The 12,584-nt window shown below is 38.2% G+C and overlaps 3 protein-coding genes across 3 annotated transcripts in view; 2 read left to right on the top strand and 1 right to left on the bottom strand.

Annotated features, from left to right (window-relative positions):
• The window catches only part of LOC131676597 (uncharacterized), a 36,675-nt gene extending 29,327 nt beyond the window's left edge, over positions 1-7,348 (bottom strand). The window contains exon 1 of the mRNA XM_058955742.1: positions 7,104-7,348. The gene's annotated coding sequence lies outside the window, so the exon portion shown is untranslated. The remainder of the gene's footprint in view (positions 1-7,103) is intronic.
• LOC131676596 (probable cytochrome P450 304a1) lies at positions 5,251-7,502 on the top strand. Its single transcript, XM_058955740.1, has 3 exons — positions 5,251-5,973; positions 6,065-6,336; positions 6,406-7,502. Exons 1-3 carry the CDS (start codon positions 5,324-5,326, stop codon positions 7,029-7,031), a joined length of 1,548 nt encoding a protein of 515 aa, XP_058811723.1. The 5' UTR covers positions 5,251-5,323; the 3' UTR covers positions 7,032-7,502.
• A 3,485-nt stretch (positions 7,503-10,987) lies between these two features.
• On the top strand, positions 10,988-12,016 carry LOC131676593 (signal peptidase complex catalytic subunit SEC11A). The gene is made up of 3 exons (XM_058955737.1): positions 10,988-11,193; positions 11,272-11,408; positions 11,474-12,016. The coding sequence occupies exons 1-3, from the start codon at positions 11,125-11,127 to the stop codon at positions 11,820-11,822; spliced, it is 555 nt and encodes a 184-aa protein (XP_058811720.1). The 5' UTR covers positions 10,988-11,124; the 3' UTR covers positions 11,823-12,016.
• The last annotated feature ends 568 nt before the right edge of the window (positions 12,017-12,584 follow it).

The raw sequence follows: 12,584 nt of genomic DNA, 5'->3' as shown, positions 1-12,584 counted from the left end.
AAAAATAAATATAACATGAAAACCGTGATATAATTTTGGTGCACTTGAAAATGTTACTTGAAAAATATTTCTCCCAAATTTTATAGAAAACTTTCTGTACGATCAAGTTAAAAAAAAAATCGACAGGAATGTTGGAGAGAACCGTCCTAGTTATTTAATTTACAAAAACATTCTCTCAGATATAATTTCTGCAAAATGAACGGTTTGCGAAGTAATGATTTTTACACCTGTCTCATGAGGAGCTATTTGAGCTTAATGATAAAATTAAATCTTTTGTCTGCTTCGAGTTGGTGCTATCAATCTTCCTGGTTACCGTATCCCGGTACTCACGGACCCCGAAGCAAGAAATTCAACGATCCTCGATTCAAAAACCTAAAGATCCCATAGCTGGTTTCAGGATCTAGAATCCTCGAACTAGCAACCAGGATCTTGAAAATGTTAATACTATATTCCAAGGGAACTTGATGCTGGAACTCAAGGAACCTTGATCTATACATTCAGGACCAAGGACCTAGATGTCAAGAATAGAAGATCCGGGAATTCCATGATAAAGGATGAGTTTCCCAACTCTGAAACTCGAGGGCCATTGATACTGAAACTGAGGGATTTTATATCCTAGAATTTGGATCCCCGAACTCAAGGATCCTTTATTTTAAAGCTCAAAGATCATCTTGCAGCTCAAGAATCCTTGACCTAGAAACTGGTTTCAGTATCTAAGATCCTGAGTCCTAGTACCAGTATCCTGCAAGTCAAGAATTTTTCATTTAAGAATTCAGGAACATGACCCTTGGGTTCATTGAATTCTAGAATCTTTAAGTTCTGTGACTTGGAACTCGAGGATAACTGATACTAAATTCAAAGATCCTTGATCCTAGAAGTCCGTAACTCTCGAACTGGTCCTAAAATCAAGGACTTTCAGTATCCTATACTCTAGAATCAGGATCCTGAAACTCAATGACCCTTGATTCGGGAGCTCAATAATCCTTGATCCTTGACTCTGGAATTGGTTTCAGGATCGTTGAGTTCTAGCATCAATAATCCTTTGGTTTCTTGATCCTGGAATTCTAGTTGATGCTGAAACTCTTGAAGAATCCTTGATCCTAGAAACAAATAATTCTAACTCAAGGATCGTTGAACTTTGGACGCATGTTACCTCGAATCACTGAAAAATCGAGTTACAGGTTGGGTAGTAAGGTTAAGGAATTCCCATATAAATCGGTACAATCGTAATACCGCAGAGGATAAAAACTACTGAAACGGTCACCAAATTACTTCGATTAGCACATCTAGATCACTGATTGCCAATCAAACATTCTTTGGATATATTGTCCACCATCGACGCTTCCGGAAGTCCCGGATTCCGGGCATATTCCACAGTTGAAGTCACATCGGTTCTTCGGTGATGACTGAACCGATTTTCCCAAACCAAGTCTCAAATGAAAGGCAACATTTGCGGTTGAGTATTGCGTAGCAACTCAACTCCCCACCCTTGCCCTCACACCACCTTCCTTTATCACTCCTCTCCCCTTAGACCACCCTCACATCCGCATTTCCCTCATGCACCCCGTATACCGAATTCAGAAGAAGGATTTCTGACGCATCCTCCACTTCCACTCTACTAACCTCCCCCCACCTCCCTTCCACTTCCAAACCCATCCACCGACATTTAAAAATATAATGAAGATAACATCGAACTCATGCTGATTAAGTTAATTAAATATTAGGGGAGCCCGGGGCTAGTTAGCGCAATCTCTTTGTCTTCGTTTAGTGTGAAACCCATTATCCAATTTGTTTTTATTAAAAAACATTTTGTTTTGTAGAAGTTGTGGGCGATATTGTGTTTTCGAGTATACCAAGTAAATTTTTAAAATTTTAAACACTATGTGTTATTTAGGGTGATTTTAAATCTATTTCCCAATTGATTATATTTTTCGAGAGCGCGTAAAAAAAAGCTTTCAGTATCCGTATAGATGTTAAATCTATCCATTAATTAAAGTTATTTTTAAAATAGCTTTTTGTAAAATTGCGGTTGGGGTAAGTTGACAGTGATGCACGCGGGGCAAGTTGGCGCTACTATGCAAATGTAGTCATCAAATATTTGCATTTTTGGAATTCACTACAAAGTAAAACTTTGTGTATCTCGTCAATGCAGGGGATATTTACTTCAGCCAATCGCCTGAAGAATTTCGAAAATATGCTTTTGAATATGGAATACGCGTCAAAGTAAAATGCCGGTATATTGAGATTGAAATTTATTGGCAATTGTCGGTTAATATATAATTTTATTGAAAAAAACATTCAGCGTGAACCTTTGATGTATGTAATTGAAACTCCATTTTCTGGCGTATTCATACATACCACCAACTTACCCCGGGGCTGGGGTAAATTGGCGGGTTTTCCGCGTCACACATTTTTGTCTATAAAAACATAGACAATGCATCAAACACTTTGATAAAATTCAGGGATGTTGGCAACAGCCACGTGTTCTATTTTGCAAGATCTATCTACATCAAAGCGGTAAAAAATGGAAACTGAAAACACCGCAAACTAGCCCCGGTCTACCTTATACTTTGTTTCAAGTGAGTCTGCGTCTACGTTCGTGGTAGTCGTGGGATACGTGCTAAGTGAAATAAGAATCTAATAGACATTTCCACAATTCTATTGAACAAAACCAGCTAATGAATCATAGTTTGGATAAATGAGAAAGGCGCAATTGCACCACTAGGTGGATTCAAACAGGTTTTTACTGTAAAAGTTCATATTATTGAGTGAACTGGTTCATTAATGGCGTTCGATCTGGATCAAATAAATTACAAATTTTCTCAACTCATAGGATCTAAAGTATGTAGTAAGTCCTTCTGAGAATTCTTGTACACGCAGAAAAAATAAGCATAATTAACCCAAAAATATATGTTATTCAATCAAATCATTTCTTGTTTATTACTTCAACCAACAAACTTATTAGTCTGAAAACATTTTTTAGAACAACAATAAACATTTGCTTTCAATTAAAGCAGTTTTAATTACATAATAATTTTGTTTTAATTTCAATAAATCTTTTTATTGACACAATAAATAAATTTAGTTCTCGACCAATAATTTTATTTATTGAATTCAATCCACATTTTTATTGAAGCCACAAATCTTTTTTCTGCATGTAATGTTTTTACATACACCTACATCATTCAAATCAGCCGTAATTTGATTGGTTGGTTTTTGCCAGAACATTGTACTGGCATCCCTCATGCTAGACCTCTAGATTTTCTAAAAAAGCCAAGTACTGCATTGGAACAAGGTTCTATGGTTTTGCTTTAATCTTTAAGTCAATGGAAACGATATTCCAAACGTCCATCTAACACATTGTTCGTTAATTTTGTTTCGCGGGACAGATATGCGTGGAACATCCGTGATGGTACAAAATGACATATTTTCTTTTAATTTTCAAAACAAACTCTACGATTTGAAATGCATTAAAATATACTAGGATAAGTTTACCGATGAAAAGTTAAAATCGATAAAAAGCGACATGGAACAGTTGTTTAATAGATTCAACCAAAAATCTATTTTTTTAACCCTGTACCAAACTGATAGAAAAAATATTTTTCTGCGTGCAGCTATGAAAATCAAAACAAACATCGCCACAACATATTGATAGATGATTTACCTGGCCAATCTAGTTCCGTCAGCTAAATAATGATGCATAATAAAACTTTAATTGAACGTATTATCCATTTAAACTAAATGCAGTACAAAAGAATGCACTTAGTAACACGCAACCGAGCATTTTCGCAATAAACAAATGTCACGCTTTTTACTTGAAGCACCGTTAGCTTTACAAACTGTGCAAAAAGTCTAAGTGTTCGTACGTATCTATAGAGACACTTCAAAACTTGTCCATTTTTGTGGTATCTACTCCTAGAAGTATTGAAATTGAAACATGATAAATAAACTATCTTGATTTCCGTTCATTAGTGGTAGTATAAAATATCGTCAAACTAAGTCACGTTGAAAAAGTTTGTTTTCCCATACATTCGTCGGCACCCTACTATGTATCATTTGACTACTTTCGTCATTTTATCGATAAACAACCATCTCAACCAAACTAACGAATTCGAATCGTAAGAATTCCAACGAAAAATTAAAATGATTAACGAAGGGTAAAAATACTACCATTTACTTTCGATAGTTACAAGGGGCCGTCGATATACCACGTAGACAGTTTAGGGGTGGGTAAGGGGTACGAAAAATTCCACGCTTGTCCATGGAAAGGGGGGTGAGTGTATTAGAATTTTCACGTGGACTCTTCATCATTTTTCCTTTATTAAAATTTAATACAAATATTTTACCATCAATAGCATGAGCGCTTGCTTATTTTCTTCAAAATGTGTGTTATTATGATGAATGCAAAAAAGTGTCTTTTAGACACAAAAATTTTGAAACTCGTGATGTTGTTCAAAATTAGATATTTTTACAAAAGTCTAAAAAGAAATTCTATGGATAAAGTTGAAAGGATTTTAATTCTAAACTAAGAGATTTTTTTTTTCTTCTTATATTTAATATAAGTCTTTAGAATCACATCCAGCATCAATGTAGTTCATGACATTGAAAAATTCATATTTTACTTGAATCTCTTTCATGCAATTACCGAGCACAAAATGGGAAAAGTTCACATGGACACCACGGGTAGGTAGGTAGAGGTACAGAAATTGTCCGCGCTTGTCGACTAATAATAATAATAATCTAATAATTGATTTCAATATTTAGGTCAGATAGTGCACAATGGACAAAAATGTTAAATCATTACGTTTAATCAATATCAATCATGTGTCAAGTTGATTAGCTTTTGTATTGTACTTATTTTGTTTTTGTGCATCTACATCATTCATTGCACATACAGAAAAGTTGCAGTACTAGTAAGAGATCAATCATAATTTACGTAACGAAAAAAATTCCCATAATTGACTTCACAAATTTTTTATTCCCCCTTGTCATGTAACTTTCTAGTTTACTCCCCCATATGTTACAACATTTTGTCACTACGCCCCCCAAAAAGTGTTGCGTACTTTATGAATGGTTCCTTATAGCAATAACTCAAATGAGGAATTCTCCTTGTTGCGCCATCAGTAAAACAAGCTACTTAAACTGCAGATTTCAACACGTGCTTATTTGTCTAATGCGCCTATCTTAGCAAATGCTACAAAGTATCGCGTGTCAATTAACCCGTTGATAGTATAAAATCGTCCCAGTTGATGCTACATAGCATTAGTCAATCGCGAAACGTTCGTCAAGTTTTAACGAGATCTTTTCATATTACAAATTAGCTATGGTGCTTACACTCAGTGTCATCCTTTGGTCAGCAGTCACTGCACTCCTGCTGTACCGTTGTATCCTATTTCTATTCGGGCGACCACCCAACTTTCCCAAGGGACCACCGCGACTTCCTCTGCTCGGCGGATACGCTATCATGCTGATGATTAACTACAACCACCTACACAAGGCTGCACTGAAGCTGAGCGAGTTTTACCGAACCAACATTTTAGGAATTTATCTGGGTGATTTTATAACAATCGTGGTGAACGATCTGGATGTGGCGAAAGAAGTTATGAACCGTACCGAATTCGACGGTCGGTCGGATATGTTCCTGGCACGGTTGAGGGAACGAAACTTCCAACGAAGGGGAATCTTCTTTACCCAAGGTCCGGATTGGAAGGAACAACGGCGTTTCGTTTTGCGACATCTTCGGGACTATGGCTTTGGACGACGCTTCGCCGATCTGGAGGCCGAAACGGAAAGTGAAGTCATGAATTTGGTGGATATGTTGAAGTACGGTGCTAAGTTTGAACATGAGAAAGAATTTGTGGACGGCCATTGTGCCAGATGCCCGGAAGTGTTTTACGGTTGTTTGGCAAATCTGTACTTTCAAGTGATTTGTGGGGAACGGTTTTCAAGGAAAGATATGGCAGGATTGTTCGAGTGAGTAACAGAAACACGTCAATTAATCAAATATCAGATGTTAGTAATCCTACCCAGTATCGGTATGCCTAAGTATGGTCTTGTTTTTCAGAACCGGTCGCTACGCTCTCCACTTTCAACAAAAAGGGGATGATTACGGTACTATCCTGAGTTATTTGCCCTGGCTGAAGGATTACTTCCCAGAGGCAACCAACTATCGCATAATGCGTGAAGCAAACCTTCGAATGATCGACCTGGTGGAATCTGTTTTGAAACGGTACATGGCTTCGTACGACGAAAATCACATCCGATGCTTTCTCGACCGATACATTAAAGTGATGAATAACTCAACGCCGTTAGAAGGAGAAACTTTTACCTTTCAGTGTTAGTTTCAGAAGGCTAATATTAAAAGAAATATTTTCACAAAAGCCCAACTTCACTTCCACTTCACAGACGACCAACTAGTAATGATCCTGTGGGACATGTTACTACCCACGATGTCGGGTTCGGCTATACAACTATCCATGCTGTTGGAACGTCTCCTGTTGAATCCCCACGTGATCGACGAGGTACAACGAGAACTCGACGACATTGTTGGCCGAGGACGTTTACCCACCCTAGATGATCGAGTTCAGCTACCATATACGGAAGCAACCATACGGGAAGCATTACGCATCGACACCCTGGTCCCGTCGGGAATAGCACACGTTGCTCTAGAGAATACAACGTTGCGCGGGTACGACATTCCGAAGGGTACCTTCGTTATGCTTGGACTTGACGTTATTCACCATCAACGCGAGGTTTGGGAGGATCCGGAAAACTTCCGACCGGAACGGTTCCTCGACGAACAGGGCAAACTATCGCTGGCGAAAGATGTATCCGTTCCTTTTGGAGCGGGTAAGCGGCTATGTGCCGGGGAAACTTTCTCCCGTAACACACTGTTTCTGATGTTTTCTGCGATAGTGCAAAATTTTAATCTACATGTCCGACCGGGTGATAAATTGTCAGATTTGGGCAAAAGAGTGACCGGTGTGGTTACTTCAACGGAACCGTTTTGGATTAATTTTAAGCCGAGATGAGAATGTACAAGTTGTACAGTCAATCTGGCTGGTTGGAGTACTTTGAGTGTAAGCTCGGAATATCTACTTTACCTTAAGATTTTATGTTTGTTGAAAACTGAAGCTTTAAACGCACAATATAGTTATCTTCTCATTAATTTGCGATACTTGAAGTACACATGATAACAAACTCACTGGATATATTTTAAACTGTGTTTAGATTGAACGGTTGAACAGGTGAAAAAAAATCTCATTTTTTGTAAACAAAAGAGGGATTCGATCAACTGATCGAAAAGCCATTGCGACCATGCACGACAAAGACGATATAACGTCGATAATGCAGGTATGTTACGTATACACCCTATACACCCATTTCTATACAGTAACAAAACCATGATTTTCACTGTGACAGTAATTTTACAATAATTTACAGTAAGTTTTAGTGTTATGCTACAATACAAAAACAATAAACTTAAACGTTTTGACAATAAATTTCAATGTAAAATCAACTTTTATAAAAAAAAAAAAAGGGGGGTGGCTGAAAATGAACCTGTTGCGACTCGCGGTGAATAGAAAAAATATTCATTCAACTATCTATCTTATTCATTCAGTTGAATATCGTACAATATATTCATTACAATTATCTTAATTATCTAGGAAAATGTTTTCAACTGCCGATAAAGCATATGAAACAACAATCATCATCGCTTACATTGTGCCAGGGCCCACTTTGATTCGTTTGATTCGTTGCTGCACGGTCGCTTCGTGTAATAATCGGAGCCGAATGAAAATCTGCATGGATGAATGGACGGTTTGTTCGTTTGACCTTTTCAGCTGCGTCACTGAATATTGAAAATGAATGCGGCTGAATATGATCAATTTTCATTCAATGAATTTGAATATTTTTAACTCTGATCTGAACATTAAAAAAATCTATTTTTTCCATACATTTTTTCTCGAAAATAGTAAAATTTAATGTGAATTTACTGTATCAGTTTTTTGCTGAACTGTAAAATTTATTGTTACATGAAATTTTATTGTGAATCTACTGCAAGCACTCTGCTTACAATGTTGAAACAGTGATAACTATTATATATTGTTTTATGACTGTTTGTAGGGTAAATGCTATTGTAAAATTCTATCCGGGCGGACCCTTTATACACAGACTTGCGGAGACAAAAACAGTAAAACTAGCAACCATGGATATATACTGGCACCACGGAAGATCCCATAAGCTTTGCATTGGCTTCCGTCTTTACTTCCCCTCACAAAACCATCATGCTCGTTTAGCTGCGGTTTTGGCTGCATTTTTGACACTTTGCTAGTCAGTGCATAAAGTGTCTGTAGTTATGTATATCGTATCACTCTATCGGTTTAATAGAAAGATGATGCCCAGTGAGCAAATTTTCAGAGACCGCTCTGCTAGATTTCTGTAAGTCTTGGTTTGGCAGCCCTGTCAGATTTCTGCGCGTATCCTGTCGCGTTAGTTGAGCTAGGGCGAACTCGGTTTCGCTAACGTTTTCTGGCAAATTTTGACAGAAACCGAGCAAAACCCTGGCATAACTCGGACATAAACTGTGCAAAGATCCTGGCCGTTTTTTAATACCTACATCGATAAAGCTGATTGCAACAATGTTTTTTTCCAGCTCAGGAAACGTGAAAATAATATTCAAACTTAAAATAAAGAAATATGTTGACAGTCTGGATTTGACACTATAGGAAGGATTTGACATATCGAATTTCACGACAAATGAAACCCTGTCAGAAAAAATAAGGCATGTTTTCTCGGTTTTCCCGTAGGGTTATTTTTATTTGACATAACCACCATCTATTGCATGTAGTTTTTTTTTTCATTTTGGGTGTTGTCCTGATAGGCCAGATGTAAACAACCGCAGTTTTCCTACAGTTTACATAAGATTTATTTTAAAAAACAAAAAAATCGTTTTTACGTATCACAACGATTTTTTTTTTTTTAATGATGTTATATTATGTATATTGGACCTAAAATTTATCGAATGGAACGGAAAACTTTATATAGCTTAATGACCCAATTCCTACCTGGCAGAATTTAGCACGAATCCAGCAAACCATCTGGCAAAGATGTGGCAGGAAGCGTGCAGAGATCTTGGCCGTACATTTCTGACTGGATTCTGGATAAAAGTGAGCAGCATCGGTTGGTCTAACCGCTTCTGTCAGAAACGGTTGTTGCATATGAGCGAATTCGTTGCCAGAATTCTAGCACAAATCGCGCAAAATGCTCGCAGAAACTCTGCCAGCATCAATTTCGCTTTGCTCAACTTTTGCTAACTTTCTGCTTGTCACGCTGACCGGGTGCGAGCCTTACCAACTAACACTTCAATTTCATCCGCGAAAAGCATATGTGTTAGCGGTTTTCTATCTAATTTGCCCGGACTCCTACCCCATGGAGAACGTTCAAATTCGAGCTTTTTTAGTTGTTTGGCAATACCATATGAAGTCCAGAATTATTACAAAATACACTGTTATACTGAAAACTAAGAAATAAAGGAAATGTAAAAATGACTTACCCACGGACCGCCAAATATATCCTCGAGCGGTCTTAGCGGGTTTCTTCAGTCTTTGCTACGGCCAGAATCCGGAACTAGATTAGCTTCTAGGATCCATCTTTTCGCACACCACAAACCGAGAAATACACAAACTACAGAATTTACCACAAAAACAGTCAAATACTCAAACTGGTCTATTAATTATCCAGCGCAGCCATTCAAAAGTAAGAGAGCGATCGAAACCTTTTCACAGTCGCAGGAAAACTGCCAGCCTTACTTCTAGTATCTGTAAACACACAAAACCGTGCAGAGGCTAGAAAATGGAGTCCGATTGACAAGAGCTCAATTTAAGGAATGTTCAGCAAAACACATATTTTGACACATTAGATTTGTTCCAGTACCAGGTGAAACTGGAAGTACTCCGGAGAAAGTCGTTCCTGTACTCTTTTCTCTTTTTATTTCTTCTGGTAGCAAACCGGACTTTAGATCGCCAATTGGCCTGCCGCCATAAACTAGCCAAATCGAATAATATTGCTTGTGGTAATAAAAATTGGATTCGAACTACAATGCGCACTTCGCTTCTTTCTAAAAAAATTAACAAAAAAACTGATTTTTTTTGCGGTGAAGCCCTTACCCCTCCCCACCTCCTCCATTAACATTCTTGTAATAAATTATTATCATAGGCTGGTTAGTTCGACTGACCTGTCTATGAGAATACACGAACGTGGATCTAACTTCACAAAAACTAGCTGATAAACAAATCACAAAGTTTTTCTCTTCCGTTAACTGCTGTGAGCTATGCACTGCCAATACCGATTTATCCGCAATTTCCTCTCAAAGTTAAGTTGGATTTTTTGGTGTTAAAAATTATTCGTATTTTATATTTTAATCCCAATACTCCCCATGCGTTACGTTCTAAACTCGCTAAGCATGTTTACATTGCTCAAATGGAATCGATGTTTTGGGATCTATTGAAACATTTGGTTTCAGTTTTCACGAATCTCTTATAAGCATCTCTGACCTGGTGGTGATATCCCAATTACCTTTAATTAAATTGTTAATTTGAACACAACTTAAACGCTCGCCATGGACGTCTGTTCTATCTGTGCCTTCAATATTAGGTTCTTTACAGACACAGTTAACCTCACTTTTCTTGAAGTTCACTTGTACTGTTTACATGGCTTAGAAAAATTTGTGGACGACTAGATTCGCTCGAAGCAAATCGTAAAGAACTTTTCTAAGTCCAGGTAAGCAGTACAAGCGAACTGTCAAAAATGAACACTCAGTTCATTTGTGACGTCACCGTAAAGTATTCAATTTCACAAAAATGTTTGGCAACAACTATCCGAACCCTCCCTCTCTGGCATCAACTCGACATTCGATCAGTGCGCCGGTCGACAATTCGACATACGCATGACAGCTCGTCGCTTCGTTTTTGCGGCGTTTGCTTGCACAAAACATCATCGAGACACGTAGGAAGCTGTCAAATAGAGCCCGATCGAATTTGTTGCTTTGGGGACACGCCATCGATTTGGTTGCATCGTAAAAACTGCTTTATAACCGATCTCATTAACAAAAATCCGCGGAAAATGGGCGTGTTTGAATCTCTGGGCGTCGACGGTTTGTTAAGCGATGTCCAACGGATGGATAAGCGACAGGTAAGTGATTGAAAACGTGAACTTTATTCGCATGAATACCCCCTAATGGCTTGTTTTTTCCCGGTGGAAAATCGACAGTTTTTCTTTCAAGTGCTTAGCTTCGGAATGATTGTTTCTTCCGCGTTAATGATCTGGAAAGGATTGATGGTAGTTACCGGAAGTGAATCGCCCATTGTGGTCGTACTTAGTGGCAGTATGGAACCAGCATTCCATCGGTTAGTGGATCCCCACCTGTTAGATGAATGGCTACTTGCTATAGTTTTGATTTTCGTCATTTTAGCGGTGATCTGCTGTTCCTGACAAACCAGGATGAACCGGTACGTGTCGGTGAGATAGTCGTATTCAAGATTGAAGGGCGCGATATACCGATCGTGCATCGGGTGATTAAATTGCACGAGAAGAATAATGGTACGGTTAAGTTCTTGACCAAAGGTGACAACAATTCCGTGGACGATCGGGGTTTGTACGCTCCCGGGCAGCTATGGCTCACCAAGAAGGATATTGTGGGCCGAGCTAGAGGATTTTTGCCTTATGTCGGAATGATTACGATCTACATGAACGAGTATCCGAACCTGAAATATGGCATTTTGGGATTGCTGGCGTTGTACGTGCTGCTGCATCGAGAGTGAATTTTGAGTGGGTGCTTTTACGGGAAATCAACGATAAGGAAACATGGTAGAAAAAGAAATGAAGACAGTTAACTTTTTTTGTCGAAAGTAGTTCGATCAGTGTTTCAAACGTGTCAGCTGCATTTTCGGATAGCATAAATTTGAAAATGTGAAACCTAAACCATAAGAAAATACAAAAAATGATTGCTATCTTACCTGTAATTGTTCCATTTTCTTCAAAAACCAACTAATCCAATCTGCTAGTGGAAAATTTTGTTTTGTCAGTCTTCCATTTTAAATTTAACTGCACTCCACGTACCGTAACAATTTTTTAGCCTACTATGATTAGAATTTTTCGCAGTTAGAGTAACTGTACCGATTCACGTTCAAGATTATAATTTTGTTGCAATTCATAAACCCGCAAATTTCAGTGGATTTATCATTGCACAGAAATAATTTAGATGTTTTCTACTTGTGCCGCTCGCAAGACTGTCGCTAGTATAGCAAAGTGGAAGCTTACTCAGCAAAGACACACCAACTTGTTTAAATTTATGGGAACTTTATGGTACTCGAAAACGAAAAAAAAGATTCACTACCCCCTAAGAACGGTTGGTTTCAAAATCGTCCAATGAAGGACGTTCGTTGGACCAACGTTGGATGACGTCCGAATAACCGTTCAACAGACGTCCATCGTTGGACCCGTGTTGAACGATTTTGAAACAATTTTGTTTGGCTTCTCAGCGGGTGTTTTCGAGACTGCTTTCACCACAGATAATAGACTTT

Source organism: Topomyia yanbarensis, chromosome 1, assembly GCF_030247195.1.
Source record: "Topomyia yanbarensis strain Yona2022 chromosome 1, ASM3024719v1, whole genome shotgun sequence".
In the NCBI taxonomy this organism is placed as follows: Eukaryota; Metazoa; Arthropoda; class Insecta; order Diptera; family Culicidae; genus Topomyia; species Topomyia yanbarensis.
The sequence above is the reverse complement of the archived record's forward strand: the minus strand, read 5'-3'. Positions and strand labels throughout refer to the sequence as shown.

Excerpts from the sequence above, each read along its gene's own strand:
- LOC131676596 (XM_058955740.1), top strand. The coding sequence starts at position 5,324 with ATGGTGCTTACACTCAGTGTCATCCTTTGGTCAGCAGTCACTGCACTC. Across the intron at positions 5,974-6,064 it reads GATATGGCAGGATTGTTCGA|AACCGGTCGCTACGCTCTCC; the intron begins GTGAGTAACAGA and ends CTTGTTTTTCAG. Across the intron at positions 6,337-6,405 it reads AGAAACTTTTACCTTTCAGT|ACGACCAACTAGTAATGATC; the intron begins GTTAGTTTCAGA and ends TCCACTTCACAG.
- LOC131676593 (XM_058955737.1), top strand. The coding sequence starts at position 11,125 with ATGGGCGTGTTTGAATCTCTGGGCGTCGACGGTTTGTTAAGCGATGTC. Across the intron at positions 11,194-11,271 it reads AACGGATGGATAAGCGACAG|TTTTTCTTTCAAGTGCTTAG; the intron begins GTAAGTGATTGA and ends GAAAATCGACAG. Across the intron at positions 11,409-11,473 it reads ATGGAACCAGCATTCCATCG|CGGTGATCTGCTGTTCCTGA; the intron begins GTTAGTGGATCC and ends TCGTCATTTTAG.